Source organism: Ostrea edulis, chromosome 4 (assembly GCF_947568905.1).
Source record: "Ostrea edulis chromosome 4, xbOstEdul1.1, whole genome shotgun sequence".
In the NCBI taxonomy this organism is placed as follows: domain Eukaryota; kingdom Metazoa; phylum Mollusca; class Bivalvia; order Ostreida; family Ostreidae; genus Ostrea; species Ostrea edulis.
The window spans coordinates 73,329,965-73,357,078 of NC_079167.1; the positions used below are offsets into that span (position 1 = coordinate 73,329,965).

A 27,114-nucleotide genomic window follows, 5' to 3' on the forward strand; every position below is an offset into this window, starting at 1 on the left:
ATTTTCTAAGAAACTCTTTTAAACTTATTAACTTCTGATGAACATGTTCATCAATGTTGAGGATATATGTATAACTTTCTGCAATCTGGACAATTCAGTGAATCTTGTTGACATCAAGATGCTGTATATTAGGCTAAGTCTAGGTACTAATCTTAGAAAGAAATCCTCATTGGAAAAGATTTCCCCAGTTGAAACTGCAATACTCAACAAATGGTCGAGCAAAAAAGGTCGGTAATTTGACATTTCTGTAAAGACATCCGTGAATTTAAATTCTTTTGATCCACAATTCTTGCTGCCAAAAAGGTAGCTGTCCTTAGACCTTGCACACATCTTGATGAAGCTCCAATACTAGATGATGATAATACCGCAGCTTTCAAGTTAGTTGATACAGTTGGTTGCTGTAGAAGCACACTGACAAAATCGTACACAGATGTGTTTGGTAATGTTAGTAAGTTAAGAAGATTATTTCTTTCAGAGTCCGGAATGATATTGCTATCACTAGTAAGAGTTCTTTTCAAAGATTTCATTATTTGTTGAACTGATGTATTGTCACTGATAACATTTACATCATTAGCATCAACCAGAGGGATGGATTTTGTGAACACGCTGTGCAGGAAGTAAACATAATAATATAAGTAACCATATGTTAACATTTAAGCCTTAAGATAATTACTAGGTATAAAATTCTGATTTTACTAGGACTTATGAGATTAATTGTCATTTGTTATCTTCAACTACCCATACGAAAAAAACAGGGTAACAAAATACAATAACAAAACACGAATACTGTGTTGCGTTTTGAAGACGTTTTAATAGTACAGCAAATCACATGCAAATGAGGTAACAAAACATCAACAAAATACTAACAAAACGTTCTTTCAAAATATCATCAAAATACTGCAGTAGTGTTTTGAAAATCATATGCAAATGAGGTACATAACAAAATACTAACAAAACATTGTTTCAAAATACTATCAAAATACTGCAGCTATAGTGTTTTGAAAATATTTTGTTACATGAGATCTCAAGCAAAGTACTTTGAAAACGTATGTAACAAAATATAATCAAAACATGAAAACAAAACACTTTCCAAACACTTTTAACAAAACATAATCAAAACACGGTAATGAAGATTCTATGAATTGGCTTTTGAAATGTATACATATTTAAAAAATATAATAGGAATGGAATGTAATGTATATATATACATACAGTAATCCTCACAATTAAGTCAAGGATTACGTGCTCTCCACAAGCAGTTAAAAACTTCCTGTTAGTGTGGAGAGTATGTAATCACAAAACCTTGACTTGTGAGGATAACATACAGTATAAGTACAAAAATAAAGATACAACATACATTATGTGAAAATCTTTGGAATTCTGACTGTTATTTTTCACTGTGTACACATGTTAAAAGCAAAAATAATATAATGGATTTCTGACATTTTTTGAATTTATGTAATGTAAAACTTATACGGTATCAATTTTAATGCACCAGATGCGCATTTCGACAAATAATGTCTCTTCAGTGATGATCAACCGAAATGTTTGAAATCCGAAATAACTATGAAGTTTTAGAGCTAAATATAGCCAAAAACAGCGTGCCAAAAAAGTGGAGCCAAATTCGTACAAGGATAAGAGCTATGCATGAGGGAGATAATCCTTAATTTTGAAATGAATTTCTAAATTTTATAACAGCAATTAAATATACATCCGTATTTTCAAGCTAGTAACGAAGTACTTAGCTACTGGGCTGTAGAGACCCTCGGGGACTAACAGCCCACCAGCAGAGGCCTCGACCCAGGGGTCATAATGTAAAACTTATACGGTACCAATTTTGATGCACCAGATGCGCATTTCGACAAATAATGTCTCTCCAGTGATGCTCAACCGAAATGTTTGAAATCCGAAATAACAAGGAAGTTTTAGAGCTAAATATAGCCAAAAACAGCGTGCCAAAAAAGTGGAGCCAAATTTGTCCAAGGATAAGAGTTATGCATGAGGGAGATAATCCTTAATTTTGAAATGAATTTCTAAATTTTATAACAGCAATTAAATATACATCCGTATTTTCAAGCTAGTAACGAAGTACATAGCTACTGGGCTGTAGAGACCCTCGGGGACTAACAGTCCACCAGCAGAGGCCTCGACCCAGGGGTCATAATGTAAAACTTATACGGTACCAATTTTGATGCACCAGATGCGCATTTCGACAAATAATGTCTCTTCAGTGATGCTTAACCGAAATGTTTGAAATCCGAAATAACTATGAAGTTTTAGAGCTAAATACAGCCAAAAACAGCGTGCCAAAAAAGTGGAGCCAATAAATAGTGATCAAAATGAAATCATATCATCAATATTAGAACTTCATATTTTATAGCAATTAATAGTTCAATATGACTAGAAATAAACTGTAATAAGATGACTATATGTTAAGCAGTATGGTAATTCTCAACTACAGCAAATTATTACTATGCTTAGTAAGCTTACCCTACCTCCCTTGAATCTACAAATCATTTAACATTGAACCTTCAAGAAACACAGATGCATGCAATTATGTAAAATACTAGAAACCGTAGACGAAAGACAATGGGATAAGAGTATTTAAGATTTTGAATAGCACATTCATCATGATTGGAACAGTTGATTAAAAGAATAAATCTCAAACAATGGAGTAGGTATAGTAACTGACACAGATGGCTTTTCATAGTTTCACAAATACATATACTTTCTCATCGTTACTTTTGGATATCATTAATAGCATTGGATAACAACAACTAAAAAAGTTCAGTAATTAAAAGTAAAAATGATGTGAACTGCTTACTAGATCAATAAAAAAGATGAATATATACAAATATGCACAAGAGCAACTGAAGCTATTAAATAGTAACAAGAACTATATACAAGTCCTCAAAGATTCTAATGTCATTTCAACAGCAAGTCAGTAATGCATAAAAATCGATTGTGACATTATTGCAGTGTAATCAATATAAAAAAAATTATCACATAGGTGATATCCAATGCAAATAGGTGCAAACAGGAATTATATTGAACAGCATTGAATAACAATTTTTAAAAAGTTCAATAATAAAACTAAAAATTATGTGAACTGCTAACTACTGCGACTAGATCAACAGATGACTACATACTAAAATGCACAAGAGTAACTGAAGCTAACAGTAACAAGAACTATATACATGAAATATAGATATGTCCTCAAAGTCCTCTAATTCCACCAGCTGCCACATAACCACATTATTTATCCCCCACCCTCCCTCTACCTAAATATCTCTTAAAATAACAGTTTAAGCTCTTTACGAAGAACATTGTATCTTTTCGATTAAGTTTAACAGAAATCTTCCATATATTAAAACAGCAAACCATTAAAGTTTATTCACTAAAATGTAGTTCTCATTTTAATTAGGTCCAACGCCTCACTTAGACTATATATTACAGAAAGATTCAATCCTCTCTCTTCCGTGGACTTTTCATCTTTAGACGAACCTGGGCTACATTATTTTGCACAAAAAATAGTAAGTGTATTGAAATCATAAATGCACCTTTAGTTGAAAACCATGTATATAGTATGTATTACTCTACTGTTTGTGGACAGTGATGACAGCCTTTTAAGTGTTTGTCTGGCCGATACCATCTTTGCATTCCAACATTTTTTGAAGAAGGGAATATCCATCTTCAAATGATGTGTTGCATACACTGAAATAAAAGGGGAGAAATTAGATATTGGCAAGACCTCTCCTTTTACCTGTTTTCAGTAACAAATAATTTGTACTGTAAAAAGAAAAGATATTTAAATGCGCTATTCCATTAAATGTAGGGGGCACTTTTTTTTTACTCCGACACCCATACATTTTGATTTTCTGCTCTGCTAGCAGTATCAGTCAACCCCACAGTACAGTCTTTCCTGGAATAGCCCTAGCAATTTGAGCCGTCAATTAAGTAAACCACGAAAACTTATCATCTCTGAACCCATGATAGATCACACCTTAGGGAAAATGAAAAGAGTGATCAGTACATAGGTAGCTAAGGAAAGAAAATATCAGATTTTCCCCCTATAAAATACATTAAAGCTGAGCAACCAGAGGGCGGCTAGCTCACATCATTCAATGGTTTACTGAGTACTTGTTGACAATTAACACCACAAATAAATGTTATGTATTACATGTTCCATTGACCCAAACAATCTTGTTTCATTGAATAACAGCTGTTACTGTGCATTTAAAAAAGGAAATTAATATACTCACATTGCAAACCTTTATAGACAGGATTTGCTTGGAATTTAGCTGTAACCCCTTCTACTGCCAAGTCCCAAGGGTAAAAAAATCCATCCATTAATTTTTTTTTTAGAATTTCCACGTCACGATTCTCGCGAACACCTTTCCCCTTTTTCACAGCCTTTTTCTCTTTTCTATATCTTTGATTTGAAATAACAGAGAGAGTGTTGTTTAACCACAACGAGTTTACAGCAATGCCACTCCCAGGTGACAGCAGATGAAAGACCTCTGGTATTGCATCATTTGGGCCTATTTCAATCTAAAAAATAAAATAAATGTAAGTTACAGCTTCTTTTTTTTCTCTCCAACCTTTCAAAAATAAATGGTCTGAAGAATATGTCATGCATACATTGATACAAAAATATCTATACTTAAAATATTTAAAACATTGTTTTCCCGAAGTGGTAAGATACTTAATTAAATAAAATTCTTGCAACAATACAGCCCCACTAATGTGCCCTCTATGTACTAATTTAACATTTAAAAATTTGATTTTCGTAAGTGGAAACAAATATGAATTTTCACGTTCAAGCATTATCAAATTCATACATACATAATCTGCCATTTCAACCTCTGGTCTGGTCTTTGGTTGATATTTCCTTTTCCTGCTTTCGTGAAGTTGATTTGAAGTGGAAGCTGCAAAATTAAGGAAAAGTATGTACATAGTAATATTTCCCCCATTTATCTATAAGTGGGAAATTTCCAATAAACAGCATTGCATGCAAGGTGAAGATAACGAACAGTGATCAATCTCATAACTCCTACAAGCAATACAAAATAGATAGTTGGGCAAACACGAACCCCTGGACACACCAGAGGTGGGGTCAGGTGCTTAGGAGGGGTAAGCATCCCCTGTTGTAATGGTATCTTCAAGGTCTTAGCTTTCAGTCTTCTCATTTACCAAGCCTCAGCAAAATATCATAAACACTCACCACTCTGTTGAAGTTGGTTGATTTCTGCCGTTAAATCTCTTATCATTTTGTCCTTAATCTCACAGTCGACACAATTTTGCTCATGGGTTACATCTGAAACACGGGAAATATTGCAAGATTCACAATGCGGTGGTGGTGTTGGTGACCTTGTGTAGTCGTCACCATTGATGACATTCAGTGATGATGATAAAAATGCAGTGTTATCACTGATGTCAAGAATGTCCCCTGATGTAGGCAAAGGAAATGTTTTTTCAGTATGGTTTCGTGGATATATGGGTTGTGGGCGCACTGGAAAGGGAAAGAAAGGCTGGTAAAAGTTGCTGACAGTCCGTTCAAGAACATTGAAGCTGGTGCTGGGCACGCTGTAATTACTGGTGGGTTCTATTGCATTATTGTTGCTGACAGCCCGTAAAGGAACATTCAAGTTGGTGTTGGGCACGCTGTAATTACTGGTGGGTTCTATTGCATTATTGTTGCTGACAGTCTGTACAGGAACATTCAAGTTGGTGTTGGGCACGCTTTATATAGTTACTGGTGGGTTCTATTGAGTAATTGTTGCTGACAGTCCGTTCAGGAACATTGAAGCTGGCAAAGAGAGTGGATGCAGTTTGCTGATTTGAGGCAATTATTGCCTCTTTTTTCTTCTTCATTTCAGCTTGAATTTCTGTTAAATAAAGATGAAAATATAAGGACTTTATGCTGAAAACTTTTCTAAATATCCTGGGTTTAAAACCCAACAATGCTAAGTTATCAGACCGAAAAAATATAAAGAATTGTGCAATCTTCTTATACATCATATACCTACAGTATAAATTTCATATTGTTTCCATCATTTATAAGAAAGTTATGGCGATTTGAAAATCGTCCAATCAGAATTCAGCATACGTGCATGCACGTGCTGGATAGTAATTATGACTATACACATTTGTTAAGAATATCAAGATACATATACAACCCAAGTTTCAAATGATTTTGACAACAAAAAAATATTATGGTCATTGAAAGAATTGAACCCTCAAAAGACAATGCACGTGTGTGTGTATGCGCGTTTACAATTTCTAATACACCGATCTGTAGATATTTGGCATGTCTACATATCCTGTAAATATCATTAGATTTCCTTTATTGACATGAAAGTTATAGGCGTTTTTGTATTATCCAATCAAATTGAAGCACACGTGCATGCGCGTGCAAAATTGAAATTTTGACCATGCCGAACAGTTATATAAGGGTCTCAAGTTTTACCTACGATGTAAATATCAAACGGTTTCATTGAAAAATAAAAAAGTTAGACACATTCCAAAGTTTGCAAACAAAAAATCCAATGCACGTGCATGCACTTTTAAACAAAATGACATTCGTTCCGCATATCTACATATATGCTATACTATCATCCTAAAAAGGTTTTATCTTGATTCCTTAAGCAGTTTCTGAGAACACTCATGGACAAAAAAGTTACAAGAAGAAAGAAGGAATAATAAGAAGAAGAAGAAGAAACAGAGTAAAACCATTAATATATTCCCAAACTTTGTTTGGGGAACATAAGAAACAGAGTAAAACCAATATGTTCCCAAACATGTTTTCAGTATGTAAATATTAATAATATAAATGATGGAAACAATATGAAATTTATACTGTAAGTATATCTATCAAATGTCTATTGAATGACATCAACATTGATACTGAGTCATGCTCGTGCGCGTTTATGCACGTGCATAGCTTTTCTTTCATTTTTCGGGTACTAAAACTTCGTTTGGGGAACATAATAATAATAACAAGAAACAGAGTAAAGCCAGTATGTTCCCAAACTTTGTTTGGGGAACATAATTAAGGTCTAGTTTCTTTGATTTTACAGAGAACACTTTTTAGAATATAACGTTCATCAAATTGAAGAGGGAAGGGTGGGGGTTAAAGCCCTATCACAGACACACTATATGCTAAGTTTGGTCCCACCCTGGAGTAACTGAATCAGAACCTTAGTCCTATATATACCCCAGGGACCATGAAATGTACAATTGTGACAGAGGACTTCCTGCTCTTCATGAAATTTAGTTTTCCTTACAGATTTGCAGTTGTAAAGAAATTTTTTGAAACTGGGTCAATTTTTGTTCCTCCCCTGAGGTCCCAGGGGTGCAGGTGTCCTGAAATTTACAAATGATTCCCCCTTGTCCCAAGGATGCATCAGAATTTGGAATGGTAGTTATCAAGAAGTTAAAATAGCTCAATTGTTAATGTGTAAATTTATGTATGTCAAGGTCAAAAGATTTAGTACCCACGGAAAGGTCTTTTTTTTCACAAGGAATATTCATATGATGTATCAAAGCTCTATCACTTACTGTTCAAAAGTTATTAGCAAGGTTAAAGTTTTTAAAAAGTACGTCAAACTCCAAGGTCACGGGGTCAAAAATGTTGGTACCCACGGAAAGGTCTTGTCACAAGAAATACTCATGTGAAATATCAAAGCTCTAGCTCCTACTGTTCAAAAGTTATTAGCAAGGTTAAAGTTTCAGACATAATTACAGTATGACAGACAGGACAAAAACAATATGACCCCTAATCTTCGATCTCGGGGGCATAAAAATCTGCAAAATTTGATAAAGATCCATCAATCAAATTCAACTTCAGCAAGTAACAAGAGTCACCTTGGCTCATATCTAAAGATTTCCCCTATATACATGTATTCTCATGTAAAACTTCAATCCCTAATGTGGCCCATATCATAAATATATTTAACACAAAACATGTTCATAAAATTACCAACCTTTTTTCTTCCTCTTTATTTCTGCATTTATTACATTTTCTTTACTGCCATCATCACTACCTAGTGAGAACAAAATGAAGTGTTTTTCATTCATGTGTAATAAGAGACAAATAGCTCAATTGTTCATGAGTATGATTGATGTTTGACACTAAAAATAGTTATAGTAACAATTCAATTTACTGTTTCTCAAATGAAACTATATATATGTGAGTGTATAAAAATATTCATACCATCTTCATGTTTTGAGGACTTTTTGACCTTTTTAGATTTCCTCTCCAACTCTAAAAAAAAAATTCAAAATCCTAAAGCTCAATTATTTATTGTTAATTTTGCTTTGAATTTCAAATAAATTCTTTATATTTACTGTACCTTTTGAGGACTTTTGCACCCTTTTCTCCTTTATGGAATTAAAATGCCAATTTTTAAAAAATAAAATTAAGAGAGTATCATCCAAAATAATATACAAAAAAAAAAAACCAACCCTGTGCTCACTACAAACACAGTTTCACAATAGAAATAATTTACTTGTATAAATTTTAAAATCTTACCTTATTTGCTGCCTTCCTCTTGTAAATTTCCTAGGTAAAAAAGATATTAAATAACTTAAATTTATATGATAATAAATAAGAGTTGATTTCAGTTCATTTTCAAACAAGGTATGAATAAAAAACAAGCATGTACATGTATAAACTTACCATTTACCTTTCCCACATTGTCCGACTGAAGAGTTGCAAGTCTTGTAGATGAACTTGTTAAGTCTTCATCTCATGAAAATGTTAAGAATTTAAAAGAAAGTATATAAACAAATTAGGACATACAAGTTTGAAACAAGATGTCCATCATGGGCTACATCACACACCCAAGTCATCTTGCCCCATATCTCGAAGATTTTTCATGTACAGAACTTTGGACCCTTTTGTGCCCCAACCTATTCCCGGGTCCATGATTTTAACAAATTTGAATCTGCACTATGTCAGGGCTCAGGAATCTTTCATGTATATTTCAGCTCCTCTGGCCCAGTGGTTAATTCTTGAGAAGATTTTTAAATGACCCCACCCTATTTTTGCATTAATGTCTGCGATTGTCTTCCTTTGGAAGGATCAAACTTGAAAGTCCTTCACTCAAGGATGCTTGTGCCAAGTTTGGTTGAAATAGGCCCAGTGGTTATGGAGAAGAAGATGAAAATGTGAAAATGTTTACACCAATGCCAGACAAACTTGGATAAAAAAAAAAAAGCTCACTTAATTGAGCCTTTGGCTCAGGCAAGCTAACAAAAAAAAAATGATAAATGAATATCATCATAAAAGTTTTCAATTCTTAATTACATGTACTACACACACAAACACCACAATATGACATGCAACAACAAACCTGTAAATAGCTCTACTATGGTTGCCAAGTAATGGTTTGTATTTTTCCATAGTGCTGCAACTTCTTGGCCCAAGTATAAATCATTGAATTTGATTGCCTCATCATTTTCTGGATTTATTATGTCACCACGTATGAGGGCTGAGTCATATATTTCCATCTGCCCATCATCAATAAATTTGACTTTCACATAAGGAGCTATACGTAAAAACAACATGAAGATTATAAAAATGAAATATCATCGATTATCGTACAATAGTATTTCATATTTTCTTTCAAATATTAAACTAGGGGAACACATGTGATTCGAACAATAGCGGACACATGAATAAAAATAAAAGTTCAAGGGTGTCCACATAGATGTGAACTCATCCCATCAATCATTAATTATATTTATCCCATGAGGAAATATTTCAAACCGTTATATTGATAGTATGATATAATTTTCTCACCCATTCTTCTGGCTGAATTCACTTCTGTGTCATAATTTTCTTTGTATTTCCTTGGAGGCTTGGTAACACGTTTCCCACTCATTTTTAACCAATGTCGGTCTTTAATTTGGCGGTTTCAGCAGCAGAAGTCGTTAAAGTCTTGGTCATCCAGACTCTTGCGTACGCCAATATGCCATACCGTGTCGCAAGCGTTTTCATGATCAGAATTGGAAACGTGATTTCCGGTTTTGTCACGTTGTATTTGAGATCAAATAAAAGTGATGGAGGATGATTTAGAAGGTAAGGGATTATTATTTACCGTTTGTTTATGTGATATGTGGAATATCCAAATAGGTTAAGGGCTTCCATAGTAAAATGCACTATCATTTAATTCACTGAGCTACTGTAAACTCCCCTCAGCTCATGGTAATTTTCCGTGAATATTACGTATATGTCGAAGCTACCAATTCTGGTTTTTCTACGACGGTGGAAACATGTAAAACTACTTGTAAACAAATGTTCGATTGCATGCGGGGCACCAGCTGAATATTTTTATTGATACTCAGAAATAAATAAAAATCCTAGTGCTGGGAGGACTGTAGAACTCTCGTACATGGTAAGGCGTGAAACAACTTGTTTACATGCGGGAGTGGAACGATTTATTAGTTCAGATTTGACATCCAAATTATCATTAATTTTCAAACTGGCGTCATGCATGCTTTCTGCAAGTAGATCAACACTGATAAACATACAGTCATACATTAAATAGGGAATATCAGTTGTCAAAATGTATTTTTTTTTATTATTTTACCAAATATTGAACACTTGATGCTACATGTCAGTACTCACAAATTTATATGCATTGTGCATAAGTTTTTTCCCCAGTAATATAAGGCAAATATTTATTGAATTTTAAAAAAAAAAAGCAAAAAAATAAATAAATAAATGCCTATACTCCCAACATTAGTTTTTTCCTTTAAAGATGTAATTGGAAACATGCCTATATTTTTTTTTTTTAAAGAAGAACATTTTAGCCTTAGTCTTATACAGTATTTTTGTGTGTAATTACCATGCAACATTGATAAGTCAACATTAATTTCATGTTTGTTTTCTGTGAATCTACAGGTATTTATGTGAATGCAAGACAACATGTGAGACCTAGAAGGTACCAACGGCAATTTAAAAAGGCTCGATTAGCCCAAGAAGAAGATGATCAACCACCTGACTTGGGTTTAAGTAAATCTACAAAAAACAGTTCCCCTAAGGAGGTCTTTTCTTCACCTGTTCAGGAAGAAAAAATGGTTTATGATGTGGATATTTTGGAGGAGGATGATTCAGAGGATCATGTACAGAGAGAAGAAACAATTCATCATGTGAATCCTCTTGATGAAAATGATGAGACAAATTGTGCAGAGTATCAGACAGATGGACCTCTTGACTCTCCATCGATAGAATGTATTCACGAAAATGAGTTGATACATTCATTAAACAGCAAGAAAGCACACTTCTTGACACGTTGTTGACAGATTTAGAGTTTGATCTAAACAAAAATACTAGAAAGGAAGATGATATTGAAGAAGAAGAAGAAATTACATTGAACAGAGAAGAAAGAGATGCATATGATGCTCCAGTGCAACCTGGTCATTGGCTCACCTTGAAAACAAGTGTGCTTCTGATATGGATATTTGCAATGACTCATTCCTTAACCTCTTCTCAACTAAGCGACCTTCTGACTCTAATAAATTTACATCTTCTGCCATCAAACCCTGCGTTTGAAAGTTTATATAGATTTAAAACATTCTTTTCAAATTTGGAAATGCCAGCCAGAAAGCATTTTCATTGTTCCCATTGCTACACATCAGTTCATCATGAACAGCATTTGTGTCCAAATCCGGTATGCAACAGAGATCTAACAAATTCAAGTGGTAACGAGTACTTTTTAGAACTGGACATCATTTCTCAACTGAAAAATTTCTATTCAAGACAAGAATTTGAAGAGGGTATAAAACACAAATTTTCTAGGAACAAACGGAAGAAAGACAACATTGATAGTGAGCAGTACAAAATTTTATCTGAAAACAATGGCCCACTAAGTAAACCATATAATTTAAGTTTTGTTGTCAACACTGACGGTGTTCCAATTTTTAAAAGTTCTAAAACATCAATATGGCCAATCTTCTTGCTCATTAATGAATTGCCATACAAAATGCGAAAAAGCAGAAAGTATATGATATTAGCAGGATTGTGGTGTGGTTCTTCAAAACCATTAATGAACATATTCCTTGATCCAATGTGTAGAACTTTAAATGATTTGGAAAAGGGTATTGAAGTAACAACATTTAGTAAAGTAACTATGCTTATTCAAGGATATCTACTTGGTATTTCATGTGATTTACCAGTAAGAAGCGCTGTTTTGAATATCAACCGACACAATGGAGAGGGTTGTTGCATTAAATGTTTGCAACTTGGAAAAAATCACCGAACAGAGACTGGTGAGAACATTCGAGTATTTGATTATAAAAAAGATGATCCTACAGGACCTCTTCGAACCCATGAATCTATCATAGATGATGCTAAGAAAGTTACAAATCTGAAATCTACTCCACACATCAATGGAATTAAGGGACCATCAGTTGTTTTGTTTTGTCCATTTGTTGATGGAGTAAAGAGTGTTGCCATTGATTATATGCACCTTGTGTGTCTTGGTACAGTTCGACCTTATTGAAACTGTGGTTCAACTTGTCCCATAGTTTGAACAATTTTTCTCTTTACCGCTTCACTGAAATCGTTGATAAGCGATTAGAAGAAATCAAACCCCCACATATAATTTCACGGAAACCACATTCAATTAGTGAGCATCTGAAATTTTGGAAGGCTTCAGAGCTTCGCTCTTGGTTTCTTTATTACTCAATACAATGCATAGCAGATCTTTTACCTCCAGTGTTTTTGTATCACTATTGTACATTTGTTGAGGGTATTTTTTTTACTTTGTAGATCAAGCATAAGCACCTCTGATAGAGAAAAGTGAGGAACTCTTGAGATACTTTGTTGTTATGTTTTCATCACTCTATGCAGAGAAATACTTGACCATAAACATACATTCTTTGCTACACTTACCCCAGACAGTGCATGAACTTGGGCCCTTGTGGGCATTTCCTTGTTTCTCTTTCGAAGATGCCAATGGAGAATTGTTGCAATTATTTCATGGCACTCAAAATATTGACTTACAAATTGTGAATGCTGTCCATGTTTTTCAAATGCTTCCTTTGTTGTCTCAGACAATTTCAAATAGGTCCATTGCTTCTGATTTTGTCAAAAAACTTTCAAAATTTCAAGAAAATACAGACTTGTCACAATTTCATTTAATTAGAAAACCCCATCAGAAGGAACTTTCAGAGGAGCTACAATTGTGTATTATTAAGTTAGCAAACAAAGTAGAGTTTCATATCAATTTCTACTGTAGGGCAGTAGTTAGGGGTGTGATATATCAGAGTTTAGACTACAAGAGAGTTTCAAAGCGCAATTCTTACACTGTTAGATATTTTCACAAGAAAAATCCCTGTTATGGTTTTGTCAAATGGTTTGCAGATGTTGATTCCACTCAAATATTTTGTGTTAATGAATTTTTGCCAAAGAGAGCTAGTTTATTCAATATGCATCATGAAAAAATTACTCCTGATGAATTCATTATGAAGAATATTATTGGTGTTGAGATTCCGCATGTCCATTTCGTTAAAAAAAAAAACTGATAATGAAAGTGTTGTACCTTTAAGAGACATTTTAGAACTATGTATTTGTGTAGAAATGGGGGATGTCATTGTTGTTTGTGATGAACCAAATCATCATGAGAGAAATTTGTAGGTTTATAGCTTCATTTTTTTTCTGATTTACAATAATATGTACATCATTGCAGTAACTATTGTACATTGTAATGCCATATATGGATAAGTATAGATTCTAGTTTATTTAAAAAAAGGATAAGATCCCATTTATCTTTGTGCAGAAATTATAATTGTAAATAAGGCATTCAACCAGTATTGGGATTTTAAATCTTACCATATGTCCTAGTTTCACATATTAAGGAAAATAAATAACTATGGATAAAAATTATTATAGTGCCTGCAGCTAATGAACTTATTGTTACACATCCCCCCCCCCCCCCCCCAGATGTGAAAGTGATGAAGAAACCCAATAATTTAAGATTCATTTATGAAGTTATATTTTAAACACCAACAAAATCCTGTATTCCAGAATACGTAGCTCTTTTTTTTCTTCAAATTAGCATTTATTTGGTATTTTATGTTAAAGTTCAATGAAATACTATCAAAATACTACATTGATGAAAACAAGTGTAATGAAATACTATCAAAATGCTTTTTAATTTTTCCAAAGTTAAATGAAACACTAACAAAATATTACTTTGATGAAAACAAGTGTAATGAAATACTATTAAAATGCTGATTTCATTTTGTAAAGTGAAATGAAACATTAATGAAACACTAACATTGTTGTCTCCACCATCCCAAAGGTGTTGCATTGATGTTTCGTTAAATGCAACACTTTCAAAACGTACAAAGAAAATATAAATGTATGTTTTCATAGTATTTTGAATATATTTTGAAAGTATTTTGTTAGATTTCTTTTTCGTTTGGGTATCTACTAATATATCTGAATGACTGTAGTAATGTTTCTAAATTAAAGGGGCATGGACATGACTTGAGCTGAAAATTTTCAAATTTTATTTTTCCATTTTTAATGTTTAGAATGCTTGACTATAATATTTCTAATTGTCAGCAAAAACTTTAACTACAGTTGTTGAGTAATACAGAGCTCACAATACTTTGTTATGTAAACAAAGCTCGTGCCATGTTTTTGTTTATATAGGTTAAATATATTAGTAAAACATTTCCAGCTCAAATCGTTTCAATGTCCCTGTAAAGCTAGTTGTAATGCTAAAGGTTTTTTTTCCCCTATATATATATTCTTTAAACCATAGTAAAGGGTACCTCTTTTCATTATTCTGCACAGGTATTACTAAATCGGTCTGCAGTGACAAAGTTTTGCAGCTGTGTTTGTCTCCTGGCATATCACAAGATAGAAATAGCTTCCCAACTTTGCAATATTGTGCCCTACAAATGGCACCTACAATAATCAAACTTCATTTTGGTACACTGCTGATAATAGTTTAGGTTTTGAAAACACAAAAATAACAAGGGGCCAATGGGCCAAAAACTTCACTCTGCATTATGTCAGGAAGCTTTCATGTAAATTTCAGCTTTTCTGGCCCAGTGGTTCTTGAGAAGAGGATTTTTAAATGACCCCACCCTATTTTTGTGATTATCTCCCCTTTGAAGAGGGGATGACCCTTCATTTGAAGAAACTTGAAAGCCCTTTACCCAAGGATGCTATTGGCCAAGTTTGGTTGAAATTGTCACAGTGGTTCTGGAGAAGAAGTTGATATGTAAAACGTTTACAGACAGACGGACAAAAGGCGATCAGAAAAGCTCACTTGAGCTTTCAGCTCAGGTGAGCTAAAAATCTTGTAGTGAAATGTGAGGTCTTATCATAAGAATCTATTTCCAAAATATGAAAGCCCTTGTACTTTCAACATTATAATTATTCATAGTACATATAGAAGGATATCATTAACAATATTACCTGTGCGACAAGAACTACAAAATGTGTTAAGTTTGGCTGCGCAATCTTCCCAAAGGGCACTTGAATTAGAATCAGGGATTCCACTGGCGAGATCCACAAAATCATAGAGAAAATCTTTCTTTGCTGGTGTCGACCGTTTTTTGAGAAATCTGGGTCCTAAAGAATTAATGTCAAATCATAATGCAATGTAGCACATTTTCATGGAGACATGAATATCAAAGCATGCATGCATAATCTTCAATTTTTATGACCAACACTGTTCTATATTTGTACATTCCCCCAAACATTAATCAAGATATCACTAAAATGTATGCAATTAAACTACTAGTAAATACATGGGTGAACATGTGCTGTATAAGGCCAATTCAACTTAATTAGTAGATTATCATCCGGTGTCACAAAAAAATATGGGGTGGGTGGGAGGATTTTATTTTTTTAATTTTTATTTCCGGACAAAAAAAATAACAAGAGGCCCAAGGGCCACATCGCTCACCTGAATTACCTTGGCCCATATCTGAAGACTTTCCATATATATTTGCATGTAAAACCTTAGTCTGTATTGTGGCCCCAACCTACCCCTGGAGACCATGACTTTTACAAACTTGAATCTGCACTATGTCAGGAAGCTTTCATATAAATTTCAGCTCTTCTGGCTCATTGGTTCATGAAAAAATGATTTTCAAAGATTTTCGCTGTATATTTCTATGTAAAATTTTGATTCCCTATTGTAACCCAATCTATCCCCGGGGGCCATGATTTTAATAAACTTGAAACTTCACTATGTCAGGAAGTTTTCATATAAATTTCAGCTCTTCTGGCTCATTGATTCTTGAGAAGAAGATTTTTAAAGATTTTCCTTATATATTTCTATGTAAAACTTTGATCCCCTATTGTGGCCCCAATCTACCCCCGGGGTCATGATTTTAACAAACTTGAATCTGCATTATGTCAGGAAGCTTTCATGTAAATTTCAGCTCTTCTGGCTGATTGGTTCTTGAGAAGATTGATTGATTGTATATTGTTTAACGTTCCTCTCGAGAATATTTCACTCATATGGAGACGTCATCACTGCCGGCGAAGGGCTGTAAAATTTAGGCCTATGCTTGGCGCTTATGGCCATTGAGCAGGGATGGATCTTTATCGTGCCACACCTGCTGTGACACTGGACCTCGCTTTTTGCGGTCTCATCCGAAGGACCGCCCCATTTAGTCGCCTCTTACGACAAGCAAGGGATTACTGAGGACCTATTTTAACCCGGATCCCCATGGGACTTCTTAAGAAAAAGATTTTTAAATGAACCCACCCTATTTTTGCATTTTTGTGATTATCTCCCCTTGGAAGGGGACATGGCCCTTCATTTGAACAAACTTGAAAGCCCTTTACCCAAGGATGGTTTTGGCCAAGTTTGGTTATAATTGGCCTTGTGGTTCTTGAGATGAAGATGAAAATGTGAAAATTGTCGAATCAAAGTGGCAGCGCAATATGATCAACTACATATGGTGACTAACAATCCTACAAAATATGAAAAAAATCCATTGAGCGGTTTCGGAGGAAACACAAAGTGTTCCTATAGTGTAGCACGTACAAATTCAACAAAGTCCCATAACTCCTGTAAAATTGTCGAGTCAAAATGGCAGCGCAATATGATCAACTACACATGATGATTAACAATCTTACAGAATATGAACAAAATCCCTTGAGCGGTTTCTGAGGAGTTGCGTCCACAAAGTGAAGTGGGACGGACGGACACCGGTATTTCTATGTCCCCTTCCGCGTTGCGGTGGAGGACAAAAAGGCATCATACAAAGTGTTAATCAAGTTAACATTCAAAGAATCCTTGATAGAAGATATAGAACCAGCATTCTGTTACTTTAATCATTCACCCATGTCAATAATAAAAATGTTTTGAGGGGCAGGCGGGGATAATAATATATCGATTAATTTTATTTAGCCTAACAATGAAATATGTAACTTAACAATGTTCTCTTGTTCCATTTGTTGGAATCTTTTTGAACTCTGAGTAGGAGTCTTTCCTGTAGGGGGTGATTCAATTCTTCCTCTCTTACGCTCACTTTTTGCATAAGAATTCATTATAAGACTGGGCCTGAGTCCATCCATATTCATCTGAAATAAAAACATAGTGACATGGCAATGAATCAGTGGTGTACAAGTAAAAAAGGATGTAACCAAAATTCATAATTTGTATTTTTAAAAATTACACCAATCAAAATGGTTCATGCACAAGCAAAAATGTGCATCCCCTAATCTCATTGCAGTTTTTGAAGGGAAAGATAGAAGATAACTTAAAAGGCTGACAATAATAGTGATGGTGAAGTTGAGCAGATATTGTTTACTATAACAATGTTCAGCACCTGGATTTAAAACAAAGTATTAAGAGAGGGAAAGCATTGTTGATACACAATGGTGATGGACTAGACTTGGTAATCAACCAAATTTAATGCCTTTGAAGCACAAACTGACTTAATCTTCAGATTATAGAAACTTAAAAGCTGATAGACATTTTCTATTTCCATTTGTTGTATGGATTGTGCAAGATGACAGTATGGTCACTAGATACACATGTATTCAACCATCAATTAAAGTATATTCAGACAGTTTGCATATCTGTGATCAAATCCATTTCATTTTCTGATTTTTATATAAAATTTTTACTATATGACATAGCACATATATTATTTTTCAAACAGGAGAGACCTCCTTATGATTAAACTATTTTTATGAAAACAGGATAACAGTACTTTCATTTTAGCATCATATCCCTTTAACTAATTTTCATGCTGTTGTTAAACTACAATAGGACAACCTAAAAGTCGCCAGACACTCTGGTAAAATTTTCTTTGGTGATCAGTCTAGTTCCAGCACACAAATATAATGTTCATATTTATAAGGATCAATGGACATACTCAGTAATCAGTACTCATCATGACTATAAGGGGGTGTCATATGCTGATTACAGATTTAGCTGAAATGGAAAGGCATAGGTTACACAATATCTTATCTTGTTTATATACACAAGGTAGCTACAGGACAAAATTATTTCAGTAGTGAAGTATCCATTTCACAGACTACAATATTCATAGCAAAACAAAAAAAACCATCTAGCATATCTCACATATATCAGAAGTAATGGTTAAAGTCAATGCAAAACATCCCTATCCACAATTGGTGAAAAAGTTAATACGACTGTCTGTAGATTATAATCTGCTGAAGAGGGTAGCAAAAGACAGTGCTAAAGGACAATTGTTTTATGTAAAATATTCACTTCCAGGGATTTTTCTAGGGTCTGTAGGGGCTGAAATAAGGTCCCATTCCCAATGTTAAAAAGCAGGTATTTTTTTTTTCCAATTTTTTGCTGTGAAATTCCCACACAATGAAAGCAAATCAGACAGGGTAGCCTAATTGTTCATAAATCTTCTTCACAGGCCCACATATTGCAATTTTTGCTTCAAAATTCTTAAGTAAACCTAATTTTTTGGCCTCTGCTTATTTGAATTAGGTAAGCTTTGACCAAATCGAAAGTCAAAAGGAGCCCAATTATACCATAATGCACTCTGGATTGGTTTTTCCCCTATTTCTTTGAACAGGATGAGGGTGAAAAGCGTATAAAACTAGGCCTACATAGATGACGAGTAAATTCGGACTATGGAGGGCCGATTTCCACTATCATACGCGTGAACTATAAATGTTTTTGGTATCAATCGTGAATAAAATAATGAAGCTTTCGATTTATATATCGTTTTAAATTACAATGTAGTTCACCCCTAGAACTGAAGTTATCGGTTTCAAATGCAATAGAGGGGTTAATGTTTAATTAAATAATGTCGGTAAAACAAATCAATAAGCATTTGTACGTGTATAATTATTCATATATGTAGCAAATACACACTCGTGAATCGATTTCAGTGAAGGAAAAGGCTTGTAAAATGTTGTGGTGTTCAAAAATTTATATTTTGTGTGTGCCCGAGAAATTCTCGGTTCGACCTACCATTGCAGCAGACAGTTTTCAAGATGGCGTCGACTGCTGCCTGACCCCTATAATAAATGCAGAGGGGTCTCGGGAACCTGACTAATATTTATGTAGCAATATTATCACCTGCATTTCCGGTAAGCATGACCGCGCACATGGATAACACGTGCAGAGGTAAAAAGTTTCCATTATCACGGTACGTACCTCAACTCCGTATTATTAATCATAGCAAATTGATTTAAAAAGGTATAAAGTTTTCCCTGACAATAGCAAGTTACGCAACTTTAACTCAACATACAAAATGTCGAGCACACGAACGAACCGTAATACTGTTCCGGCTAAATACAGTGAATGCTTTTCTAGGGTCAGAAGTTGATGAAATAGTTGATGAGAACGAAACTGCTCCAAAGAACACCTACAATGTGATGGCCAGATAGACATTTCATATCACTTGCGATTTAATACCCGCATGGGAAAGAGCAGTTCTTGATTTTTTCAGTGAGAAAAAACCAACGATGACGACAAGTGATATTTGCTGCGGTATCAAAGTTCTATTTGAGTACGAAGGCTCAGACAACAACTCGGTGAAAATAAACTTCTACCAATCAGGTTCAGTAGTAATTCAGGGAACAAAATGTGCTCAGTTTAAGAACAAATACTTTACCTCCCTAAATCAGCTAGCAAAGAGCCTGCATGACGCTGAGTATACTAATTCATGGATGTGATGATAACAGTAGTCAAGGGAGCGATACAAACGAGACAATTTCAGAGCAATCACATACTGAAGAATTAAAAGAGCCAGGGGTCATAGTTACCAATATCACAAACATTACTGCTGTTATAAAATTTAGAAATCCATTTCAAAATTAAGGATTATCTCCCTAATGCATAGCTCTTATCCTTGGACAAATTTGGCTCCACTTTTTGGCACGCTGTTTTTGGCTATATTTAGCTCTAAAACTTCATAGTTATTTCGGATTTCAAACATTTCGGTTGAGCATCACTGAAGAGACATTATTTGTCGAAATGCGCATCTGGTGCATCAAAATTGGTACCGTATAAGTTTTACACAATGCTGCAACACAGAGCAACGTGGCGTTTCCTTCCAATTAGCACCAAACACAAAAACATCTCACCAAAACCAAGGAAAACTTCATGTCACATTGAATGGAACTTCCAATATACAAGGAATAAATCCAAACAAGCTTTCTTACCAAAATACTGTGAACAAATTAACTGCCTATACCTTAGAAGAAACGGAAAAAGAAATCAGAAATGTAGCGGAGGCTCCCGACCTCATTGCATTACACTCGCTAACAAATGATTTAAGAAATAAATCTCCCAACACATGCGTAGAAGAGATGTCCAGTATTTGCAAATTAATCCATGACCATTTGCTACATAAAAAATTGTGATCTTTCTCCCAACCCCATGGAAGGACTCGGATTACTACAATACCAAAGGTCAGATAGTCATTACCCTGCCAAAACGGAGGCTAGGATGGCAATCTTGTTATATTTTGTGACAGAAGCAGCATGACATATATACATCTATGCATTATGTATTTTCCTCCAAAAAGTAGTACGGATATATTAGAATTGCTGGAAAAGAATATTTTAGAGAAATATAAAAATTATGGGGATATTATTTTAACTGGTGATTTTAATGCCAGAACAGGTTCAGGTGATGAGTATATAGCAGGAGACAGTAACCTTCACATTCCAGTAAACCATGATAACTACAATGTTGATTTAGCAATTGAACAGAGAGTCAGCCAAGATAATGCTGTTGATCTTAGAGACAAAGACTTTTTAGAATTTTGCAGATGTAACCAAATACTATCTTAAATTTAAGATGTTTTGGTGATAGTTCCGGTAATTTTACCTGTCTCAAACCTAATGGTTGTAGTGTAGTTGATTATGTGCTGGTCTCACAAAACTTATTTCATGATATTCTATATATGGGTGTGTCAGATTTTAAAGCATTTTTTTCTGATTGCCCCTGTAAACCCTCTTTTAAGATTTTGTCGTCTTTTGAAAATAACTATATGAAAAATGTGTCTTGTTTACATGATTGCCCTTTGAGATATGGGTGGAATACAAACAGGACTTTTGCACACCCTGTAATTCAAAAGGAAATGAGACAGTTCTTAAATGAAAGAAATCACTTTAGACAGTTTTGGAATAAATAATGCCACTAACAAAGTTCATATAATTTATGACAAAGTTTGTATAGCCTCACTAAAGAAAAGAAAAGGTCTAAAATGCAAAACAAGAAATGGTTTAATCAAGACCTAATGAAAATGAGAAAAAACTTGTTCATAACAAAGCATGAACACTGTCTCATTTCCCTAAAGATTCGATAGTGCGATGTTCTTTCCAAAATGAATAAACAATATTCAAAACTAAGAAAACTGAAAAGAAAAGAATTTAAACTAAATTTAAACAAAACATTTCAAACCAGATTGATGAATTGGAGTCTAATAATCCTAGTTGAAAGATTCAACAGCATCCCCTGTCGACCGGTCACACCCGCCGTAAGCCCTTGATCAGGTCAACGGAGTTATCCGTAGTCAAAATCAGTTTACCAAGATCGGTCTAGCAATTGGTATGAAACACGTCAGACAGTATTTGACGAAATGATAGGATGTATTGGCAAACTAGATCGTTATAACGACCACAGAATTTGCGAAATGCTGAGTTTAAACGAGACTCTTGAAATCCCTGTACCATCAACTTGTTTGTCAGTAGCTTGCCTCGATTTAAAAACTGACTATACGCAGAACAAGCTCTTGCGTATCGAATCAGTTGAGAGACATAAACACCATAGGCAGGAGATAATGGAATATTGCTACATGGAGAAGCTGAAGTCATCCATACCATTCCATCTGCCTGTTTCCTGATCAGGTACCGTATATACTCGCCTATAAGTCGGATTTTTGGGAGTCAATTTTTGGTCCAAAACTCTATGTCCGACTTATAAGCGCGTCCTAAGAAGATTGGTATGTTTCTAGGCGGTGTAATGTAGTGTTTTTTTAAACAACTCCCACGATTATCATGGACTACCACACAAATGATTATTCTTCCAAATATCTAGACATATTGTATTGTTTATGTATTTTAAAATTATGTATAAAGTACAAGTATTTACATATTTTTATCTTGTTAAAAATTATTTACATACCGGTAAGCCTAACTAATACTTTCAATTCAACTAATCTATCGATTATCGGTAAAATTGAATTACGAACCGGATTTAATATTGAAATATTCTTATGTATACCGGCTGAAATATATTTCATAAAAGATTGAATATTGTTAACAGATAATTTAGATCATCATTCTTGACTCTTAAAAACTCTATTGTTGATACATTGAATTAAACCGGAACCCCACAATAACCGCGAGGCGCGCGCCACTAAGTAAGCACGGTGTCAGGTACTGGTAATTAGGAGACCATAATTGCGTAGGTAAACAAGGGATCATTGTCCATAATAGATCAAGGGTTGTGTTTAAACCCCTAACAGATATGGCTTGGATATTGAGCACCTCATGATTATCAATTTCTCAAAATATTTTTTGAAATATAGGTAAAAACACTAGAGCATTGACTTGAAATTGTCAACCGATTCCGACAAAAATTTGTACCGACTTATAAGCGGGTCAATGGCAAATTCCTACAAAATAACCTTAAAAAATACAACCGACTTATAGGCGAGTATATACGGTAAACAGAGTTATCCGTAGTCAAAATCAGTGTGCCAAAAACGGACTAGCAATCGGTATGAAACGCGTCAGACAGCTGTCCAGGGGTCCGTGTTTGCCCAACTATCTATTTTGTATTGCTTGTAGGAGTTATGAGATTGATCACTGTTCCTTATCTTCACCTTTCATTTGACCCAATAAAAGGTTGTATATTGACGTAGATCGTTATAACGACCATGATAGAATTTGCGAAATGCTGACTTCAATCGAGACTGTTGAAACCCCTGTACCATCAACTTGTTTGTCAGTAGCTTGCCTCGATTTAAAAATTGACTATATAAAGAACAAGCTCTAATTGTGTATCGAATCAGTTGAGAGATATAAACACTATACGCAGGTGATAATGGAATATTGCTAAATAAATATGGGAAGTTGACGATGGAGAAGCTGAAACCATCCCGTTTGTCATACAGCTGAGTTGTCAGTTTGCCGTTAATGTCTACTTTCAATAAAATATCTATATTTTCTATATTTATATCAAGCATAATTTATTCAAAAACTTCTACGCGAAAAGAAAAAATCTCTCGCTGTGTCCTTCAATTTGACATTTAGATATATCGACGACGTTTTGTCTATTAACAATAATAACTTTCATTCATATGTCGATTTGATATATCCCTGTGAGCTCGAAATAAAGGACAACACAGAGTCGTCCACTTCCGTTTGTGTTTAACAAAGTCATTTTTAGATGACTGTTCGCTAAATGAAAGTCTGTTGGAATTCCCATGGGCACGAATTGTGCTCCTTTGTTAGCTGACCTGTTTTTATATTCATATGAAGCAGAATTTATTCAAAAACTTCTACGTGAGAAGAAAAAATCTCTCAACTTTTAGATATATCGATGACGTTTTGTCTATTAACAATGATAGCTTTCATTCATATGTCGATTTGATATATCCCTGTGAGCTCGAAATAAAGGACACCACAGAGTCGTCCACTTCTGCTTCATACTTAGATATTTTATTGAAAGTAGACATTAACGGCAAACTGACAACTCAACTGTATGACAAACGGGATGATTTCAGCTTCTCCATCGTCAACTTCCCATATTTATGTAGCAATATTCCATTATCACCTGCATATGGTGTTTATATATCTCAACTGATTCGATATGCAAGAGCTTGTTCTGGGTATAGTAAGTTTTTAAATCGAGGCAAGCTACTGACAAACAAGTTGATGGTACAGGGATTTCAACAGTCTCGATTGAAGTCAGCATTTCGCAAATTCTATGGTCGTTATAACGATCTAGTTCGTCAATACAACTTCGCATTGGGTCAAATGCTGTCTGGCGTGTTTCATACCGATTGTTAAGCCGTTCTTGGCACACTGATTTTGACTGCGGATAACTCCGTTTACCTGATCAGGATATGGGGCTCACGGCGGGTGTGACCGGTCAACTGGGGATGCTTACTCCTCCTAGGCACCCGATCCCACCTCTGGTGTGTTCAGGGGTCCGTGTTTGTCCAACTATCTATTTTGTATTGCTTATAGGAGTTATGAGATTGATCACTGTTCGTTATCTTCACCTTGCATTTGTACATCAACAGGAGTCTGACCTTCTTCCTCCGAAGATCCACTCTCTCCAGCCCTAGTGATTCAAACATTCCTGTCACACTGGATTGAGTGCCTGCATATCCATCTATAGCTGTTTGTTGTTGGGTTCGTTCGAGAGTACTAGCATCCTTCTTTGAGTGAGCATCCCACGTAGCTGATCCACATTCCGTTATGTATTGCATCATAGAGATGTATGTTGCCTTCTTGAATTCTTTCGGGCAGCGCGTGAAGTTCCTGCGCAGGAAATTCAGCCTCGAGTTAGCTTTTTTGCACACTGCCTGACCAGTTATGTTGCTGGTGATTTTCTCACCCGGATATGTGTAGGAATCTACTTGGTCCAGCCAGGATTGTATTATTGACCTGTTACATACGTGTGATGGGCTTGGAACGAGCTATGGTCATAGTATTACATTTCCGAGCGATAAATACCATTCCCCACTGTAAAATCCATCGTTCCAGCGCATCCAGGTCCTGTTGTAGTTAAATCTCCCAAACGAAGTTTGGAGACTTATTGTTTTTGCTCGATTCTTCTTCTTCTTCCTCTTCTTCTGGGGCTTCCGTGCCCGAGTGATTAGAGCATCGCGCTCAAAATCACACGGCCTCTCACCTCTGGTCGGCGCGGGTTCGCTCATGAATATCATGTTCACTAAAATTAAAATTGTGCACGCAGTGTTATTTATGCTGAATTCAAAGATTTCATTTTCTTATCAAACCATGACAAATGATAGTACTTGCTTTGTATTTCACTCTGTGTGCTCATGTATATTTGTATGCGTGTTTGCACACTCATACTTATCAGGATGTATGTCACGCCATATTTACATTTACTCCTTTATAAAGGTATCTAATATAATCTATGAGATATTTTCTATTTTAAATCAGATAGCTAATATATTTTATAAGATGTCTCATATAATTTACAGTTGATAATACATCTCATAAAATATGTAAGATATCTTTAAAACTACATGATATCTCATAAACTTTATAAGATATCTCGTATATTAAACAAGATTTCTTTAAAAGTTTATGAGATATTTTATAAAACATAGAAGATATCTTATAAATTTATTTTTGTAAGATATCTTATAAAACATATAAGATATCTCATATGTTTTATAAGAAGATATCTCATTAATGAATTTTTATAAGATATCTCTTCAACTTTATGAGATATCTTATAAAGCATACGGGATATCAAATATGTTTTATAAGATATCTTATACATGTACATGTTATAAAAGTAAATTCACATTGTTATGGGTCCGAATTAACCAGCAGCAGAATTTACTAACAAAGGCAGTCAAACAAGTAATAGCATTTATTTGCAATTATTGAAAGAAAATTATAATAATAACAAAGTACTAACTCACAATAGATGAACAATAAACAATGCACGTGCCGAGCTGAATCTGTATACAAAATAAATCACAAATCGGCTGTTAATTTCCAACGAAATTCCTAAATCCTAATCCCAGTTATAGAATAATCCAAAATGCCTAAAGTGCTTGTCTAACCAGAGCTTAACATCGGCAAATCTCACATTGTATTCATAATCAGAATAAATTTTCTGGTACATTCTTGAAAGACACAGTTTGTCATATTTCCACTACGTGATAAACATCGAACTCTAGAACAATCTAGGTCACAGGTGTCACTCAAGTGCAAGTATTACACAACAATATGATACTTTGTATAGTTTATAAGATATCTTATAAAAATTCATTTATCTTATAAAGTTTAAGAAATACTTTATAAAACATATAACATATCTTATATGTTTTACAAGATACATGTATCTTATAAAATACGAGATATATTATACAATTTCTTTAATAAGATACCTTATAAAAGTTATAAAATATGTTATAAGAGTTAATGAGATAGCTTAAATAAAAAACGTTAATAAGACATGTTATAAAGTTAACGAGATATATTATATACTATAATTATAAGATATCTCGTATAAAAACATATTAAGGTATTTCATATATATAGGATTTATAAGATATCTTTGAAGAGGAATAAATGTAAAAACGGCGTGCCATAAGGATGGTATGTAGGAGTATTGTGTTGCTAAAATGTTGCGACTCGTGTGTTTGCAAAATAAATTCACATCAAATTCCATCCAGAAAGGCCCAGGTTTTTTGTTTGTTGGCTTTGTATCGTACCTGACTTGTAAAACAAACTTTATTACACATACACGCGCGCACACACTCACACCGTCACTTAAATACACTCAAACACGCACGAACAAACACACATGAACACACACCCTTTTTGCAAAACAAAAGCGAAGTTGGGGTTTGGGACAGGGGGCTTGGGTGGCGACCATTCGTGCTCGGGTATGGCCTAAAATTGACGAC

At 34.5% G+C, this 27,114-nt stretch overlaps 2 protein-coding genes across 2 annotated transcripts; both read right to left on the reverse strand.

Moving 5' to 3' along the window:
* Positions 1–793: 793 nt before the first annotated feature.
* On the reverse strand, positions 794–5,725 carry LOC125671983 (uncharacterized). The gene is made up of 4 exons (XM_048908027.2): positions 5,225–5,725; positions 4,846–4,928; positions 4,263–4,551; positions 794–3,714 (listed from the first exon to the last, which is right to left on the reverse strand). Exons 1-4 carry the CDS (start codon positions 5,268–5,270, stop codon positions 3,563–3,565), a joined length of 570 nt encoding a protein of 189 aa, XP_048763984.1. The 5' UTR covers positions 5,271–5,725; the 3' UTR covers positions 794–3,562.
* Positions 5,726–17,389: 11,664 nt separating this feature from the next.
* On the reverse strand, positions 17,390–25,298 carry LOC130053847 (uncharacterized). The gene is made up of 2 exons (XM_056161454.1): positions 24,751–25,298; positions 17,390–17,566 (listed from the first exon to the last, which is right to left on the reverse strand). The coding sequence occupies exons 1-2, from the start codon at positions 24,931–24,933 to the stop codon at positions 17,390–17,392; spliced, it is 360 nt and encodes a 119-aa protein (XP_056017429.1). The 5' UTR covers positions 24,934–25,298.
* Between the last annotated feature and the right edge of the window lie 1,816 nt (positions 25,299–27,114).